The sequence below is a fragment of the Atta colombica genome, unplaced genomic scaffold (genome assembly GCF_001594045.1).
Source record: "Atta colombica isolate Treedump-2 unplaced genomic scaffold, Acol1.0 scaffold102, whole genome shotgun sequence".
In the NCBI taxonomy this organism is placed as follows: domain Eukaryota; kingdom Metazoa; phylum Arthropoda; class Insecta; order Hymenoptera; family Formicidae; genus Atta; species Atta colombica.
The window spans coordinates 1,160,047-1,166,067 of record NW_017259187.1 but is presented as its reverse complement, the minus strand read 5'-3'; the positions used below and the strand labels follow the sequence as shown (position 1 = coordinate 1,166,067).

At 33.3% G+C, this 6,021-nt stretch overlaps 1 protein-coding gene across 1 annotated transcript in view; it reads right to left on the bottom strand.

Annotated features, from left to right (window-relative positions):
• LOC108687837 (regulating synaptic membrane exocytosis protein 2) overlaps positions 1-6,021 on the bottom strand; it is a 61,642-nt gene that overhangs the window by 40,244 nt on the left and 15,377 nt on the right. Inside the window, exons 3-5 of the mRNA XM_018193832.1 lie at positions 2,190-2,465; positions 1,653-1,880; positions 698-926 (exon numbers count right to left, since the gene is read on the bottom strand). Coding sequence (XP_018049321.1) covers positions 698-926; positions 1,653-1,880; positions 2,190-2,465 — 733 coding nt within the window. The remainder of the gene's footprint in view (positions 1-697; positions 927-1,652; positions 1,881-2,189; positions 2,466-6,021) is intronic.

The window sequence follows — 6,021 nt, the reverse complement described above, 5'->3', positions numbered from 1 at the left end:
ATTATATATAAATATACGTATTATCTTACAATCAAACACAAGCATTAGATTGATCGATTACACTTTCTATAACCGCCTTATGTATATAAGAATCGTGAAATACGCATGTTCTTCGTAAATCAAATCTATCGGAAAGATTAGCCTTTCTTTCTGCATTGATTTTCAAAAATAAGGCTGGCCCTATCAATTACCTGATGTTTCCATCGTACACTTAAAAATAAATTCGGCGATCTTGGCCATTTAGCGATTTTTTAAATTCAGTCATAGCATTTCAGTAATCAGTAATAGCATTTTTGTAAAAAATAAATAAATATAACATAAATATAATATAACATAAATGTAATATAAATTTTAATTATGGTATGTGTAAAGTTACCAATTAATCAAAAAATTAATATATAAATAGATAAAAAAAGACTCGACAAAAGATGTATTTAAAAAACGCGAACTATATATATCATATACTACTTAATTTAAATTAATCCAAATTTTACTTTATGATACAATATATAAATTAATTTTAATTTAATAACAGCCTACTTTTAAATATTTTTATTCTGAATTAAAATTCTTCGAAGAATTCAAATAAAATTTATATCATGAATAATATCAATCAAATGTGAAATATCTCGTTAATTTATATCGAGTGATGAGAATATAATCAGAGATAAATATTGAGATTGAAGAATTCACTTACCCTTCTCCGATTCGTCCGGCTCGTCACTGGCGCACTCCGGTGTGCTTCGCTCTTCCTCGCTGCTACTGAAACTTCTTTGTTGCGTGACGCCCACTGTTGACGTAGGTTGAGCAGAACGTCCGCCCTGCGTCTGATGCAACGAATGCTGCGAGGGATGCATTGCAGAACGAACGGAGCCAGTCTCCATTGGTGTCTGGCCGTAAGTCATTCCGAGGTCTGTACCCTGATCCTGCATTGCATTAAATAATTGATATGTTATAAAACTTAGCAGGTCGATCCGATATGGTTATCAAATCAAATCAAGTTACAACTTTTTTGTATTATATACAACTGTCGTTAATTGATCCGTAATAAATTTTATAAAATAAAAAGATTCTTATTGTTGAAAATAAAAAGATTTGTTAAAGTATTCAATTGAGTTAATTCTCTATAGTCAATGTTAATTCATTCAGTATTTTTATTAAAAAAAATTAAAATTTAAAAATTTTATGTCAAATAAATGCATGATATGAAAAATAATATACTTTTATTTTTTATTAATTTGTACTTATTATTACTTTCACACAAATAAAATTTAAATTTAAATTTAATAAAGAAGACTATATTCTATTGTGAAAGATATTACTTCATTAAATTTGCATGCTTCTCCGAGAAAAAATATTATATATATAGACATATTTTATATATAATGATATATAATTGTGTGTGTGTGTGTGTATGTGTGTATGTGTGTGATAAAATATGTCAATTTTTTATTTAATTATGTATAATTTTATATATAATTTTATATAATTATATAAGTATAATTATATATGAAATATTTTTTCCCAGGGAAGAAAATAAAATTAGCTCGCCGAATTTAATACGGTTGCACATATAAATATATCATAATTTTCATAAGAGTTGAAATTATCAATTCAGAATTATTCCGATTCGAAATTATCGATTTTCTTACTTGATAAGTCAATCGTTGTCTCGAATAGTTTTGCGGATGTTGTTTCATCAAACCATCAAGTTCGCCTCGGTATAAATTGGGATCGTCGTCAGGATAGACTGCAGGATGCCTCGGAGTTTGTTGCATCGGGTAAGAACCAACCACGTGGGGTGTCGGTAAAGTTCTCGCGTGAGGTGAAACAGACATTTCTACCCCACTGTCGCTTGTGGACATCCGGCGACCGGAAATCTACAACCACAGGAACGAGGCTCACTAAGTACTCCGTGCAATATACATGCAATACACGTACATCGCGAGGGCGCGGGCTGATAATTCTCTTCGGTTATGACAGAAATGCTTCGACCTTTCCTTCCGTTCGTAAATAAATAAATCGCGGAGCTATCAAATGTGCGAATTATTGCGAACTTATCACGATGCAACGTTAAATATTTATGAATGTAAGAGCATCCGAGCATTTACGTGCGCAAAAGTATATCTGCCTTGTAAATAAAAGAGTGCGTTCCGACAAGAATATCGGGCGAGCGAGGAGAACGTTACCTGCTCTTGCTGGGAGTACTGTCTCCTGAGAGGACAGTTTCCGCTTCTCTGTAATAACGGCAAATTCTCTTTCTCAGCCGCGCTGTGCGCCCTCTCGAGTTTCGGTCTTTTATCTCGAGTTTGGTCCGCGAGTCCCTGACGACCACCCACCTGCAAGTCTTCCTGCATTTGCCGCATCATCGCGTTGTCCACGGCGAGGCCCGGCCTCGTCATCCATTGTCCGGTCTTCGAAAGAAGTTCTTGCTTCTTCTTGCAAAGTACGCACATCCATACCACCTGCAATCAGAAAAGTAGCGTTCTCATTTTGACGTCACGATAAAAATACTGCGAGCAGCGTCTATTTGTAACTCGACACTGTGAGGGAATATTTTTGGGACTAAGTAGTGCGCTTGTATGATGTACTTTATTAAGAATCATCGAGGGAACGAATGTGCGTAAAAATTTTATCTTTCCAAAGCGCGAAAGTATCTTGAAACTTATCGATCCAGGTCACCGCGTGCGGCCAGTGACGAGGATATTAATAGGAAATTACCTATAGGAAGTCGACCGGTTACCAAGCTAATTGGAATGTATAAAGCGACGTGAGATTGATTATAGAAGCGAAAGACACGCAAACTATAAAGTAATCTAAACAACGTGTGAGATATCTTATTTCGCAACTATCCTTGCTCGAGCGTTATTTTTATGAGCGATCCGCATAAAACAGAATTAAAAAGTGTATTCTAGATCAAATAAATACAAACAAGTATTTAGAACAATTGTATCTGTTCTGCTCTGCAAGGTTTGAAATCTCGTCGGTTTTACAGAGAGAAATTCCTCTCCAAGTTTCTGTCGCCGGATCGGGCCATTGCCTCGGGTTATATTCTTATGCAAATCTACGTGAATCTGAGTAATGTTAAATTAAATTGAATAGATGCAAACGTAAAGATGAAAAGCGTAACAAAATTAATCTGCCAGTATACGTAAACGATTAAAAGGTAGTTGTAATTCTCCTGCTTCTTTTATATATTTTTGTTAGAACAAAAATTTTTCTCTGTAAATGTTTATTAATTTGTCTTAAATATTAATTCGCATTTCGATAAAATAAAATGACATAAGATAAATAAATTAAAAATTATTGTTTCCAAACTTACAAATTTGTTTCACGAAGATATATATATGTGCATTCATAATTTATAGTGTTGTTATAATAAATGCGACATTCTTTTTTATGATATTATATTTTTGCAGCTTCGTGTAAGATATATATTTACATTAGATATATATTTAGTTAAATAATTAGTTAAATAATTTGTTTTTAAATACAAGACAAGTTATTAAAAATAATGATACACAAATCTGCAAAATGGAAGAACATTTCATAATATATTCTAGTGTACAACAAAAAAATGACGGCGACTCAAATTAAGGCGGCATATTTTGTATAAGATTAATTGTTTCAATAAATTACTTATAATATGCATTCTTATAGGCAATTGTTGTGTATTGGATATAATGAGGATTCATAATTAGCGAACTACCGCTCGAATCAAGTAGTTTGCACTGTGAATAGGAACTAGTAGAATATTTCATCAAGATAGAGAGTGATGGATGGCGTTTAATAGCAAACTACAAAACAATGCCTATGCAAACTCTCATCGATAACACTTTGCTGCCCATTCCCATGTTACATTGAGAAAATCATGATGGGAATGACGCTGTCAAATAATGTAGAATTGAAGATTTCGTTATTCTGCGAGAATACAGCCACACACGAAAGGAGAAAACTTTAATTATTATTGTATTATAAGAATTTAGATTTAAAAATTGATGTCAAAGTATAAACTTTATTTTAGTTTGATGACGAATCCGTTGAGACCTAAGAAGATAAGTGCCTGTCAACCTACTTCGTGCTGAACACTGCGTGCGAAGTGAACGTGATTCACAATCAGTATTGAATTCACTGTACATATGTCAAACTTTGCCTTAAAGAATGAAATTTTTATTATAATAGTAGTTAATATCATGTGATATATATTTTTAATAAATGCAATTGACTGTCGGATTCGTTTTCGCATGATAACTTTTTTTTCTTATTTAATCCTAAATGAAATAATATTGCATATACAAAATTATTTCATTATTATATAGATTGAAAAATGTACACAACTTTCTACAATGACTATTAATTTTTAAAGCTGTTGAGTAAAATTAGTCACTTAATAAAATTGCTAAACAGAATATATCCATAAAATATATAATTTGTACGAGTTGTATTAACAATGAAATTGTTTCCCTCGCAATTACAGAAAATTATATACACACAATTGCTGCAACTATTATTCAATCAAAAATTTATCATGATGCTATGTTCCATGCCTTTCACGAAGGAATACAAAGGCATTTAGATACTTGGACACATTTCTCCTGATTCGCACGTATCGTTAAATGTTTTTTTAAGAATTATCGGAAAGCTTTCAATATCGTTTCGTGAGCTTAACATTCTAGAATTAAAAAGGAGAATTTCAAAGGGAAGCTATAGGAAATACGCACGGAAAGAACGATGAAAGAAAACGAGTCGCGTGTGTATGCGCACTTCAACTTATTATCTCAAACTACGACGCGAGAAGAATTTTCCGGCGAATTTTTCGAATACAATCGACGTCGCACGTATGTGCGACGATCGCGTACGCTTCAGCGAGTACCTTTCAACTAGGTACTCGGCAACATCGATGTAGACTGACAGCACGCCTGTAAGAAGAGTCCACGAGGAGATGAGAAGAGGATAACAAAGATGCGGAGAAAAGGAGTGAAAAAGGAAGCACAGCAACAAAGATAGATGTGGACGGGAAGAAATTTGAAGAACACTTCGTTGAGTTGCCTAGACAGCAATATGTTAAGAGTTCAACCTCTTCCCGCGATCTCCCTTCGTTCGCCAGCGTCTTTCGTTCGCCGAAAATATTTTTTACGTATGTGTGATACATATGAGCTACCTGTCAGTCTTGGAAAAAAAAGGGAGAAAAGAAAGGAAGGAAGAAAATCCTTAAGTTATTTCACTATTCTGTGCAACGATTTGAAAGAGTCCAGTGCCGTGTAAATGATCATCATTAATTCGGCGGATTGATCCGCGTCGGTGATTTGCATTAATTAATTAGGGACAAATTAATTCAGATTACTTTATCACGACGCCAAGTACGCAGTCCCACCGGCAGCGGGGGCCGACAATGGCAACGGCGATGACAAACCGGCGTCGTCATCAACGTCCACGTCCCGATACTTCGAGCATGAGGAACGATCGATACTACACAAGCTCGTACAAGTCAATCCGATAAGTCACTACGACGTCAACGATATATACGGCATGTAATATTCGCCCACAGCGAGTCAACGTGATTCCGTCTTGACTTCGGAAAATGTGATCGATGCGAGCGATTGAATATATAAACCCCATGTATACCAAATTATCTCTTACAATATTATTCGAAGAAGAGAAAAAGATAAAGAGAGAAAATTATTTAATAAATTTTAATAATTTGCTGCATTGGCGGATCCACAAGAGAACCTCTCTTAGAGTTTTTTTTTTAAATATATGCAAACTATTACATATATTTTTAATATTTCTGACATGTTTAATCACAATTTTTATTCCAAATATAAAAATATTTCTTAATTTAAGAAGCCTCTATAAATATAAGAAATATAGATAGATTTCATTATTATTATTCTCTTTTTGTTAATTTAATTTTAAAACGTCTTATAATTTATATATTTAAATGATATTTCTTCAAAAATAATTCAAATATTCTATCTTTTTATATTTTACAGTAAAAAAAATTTGCTTGCGATGCACAAT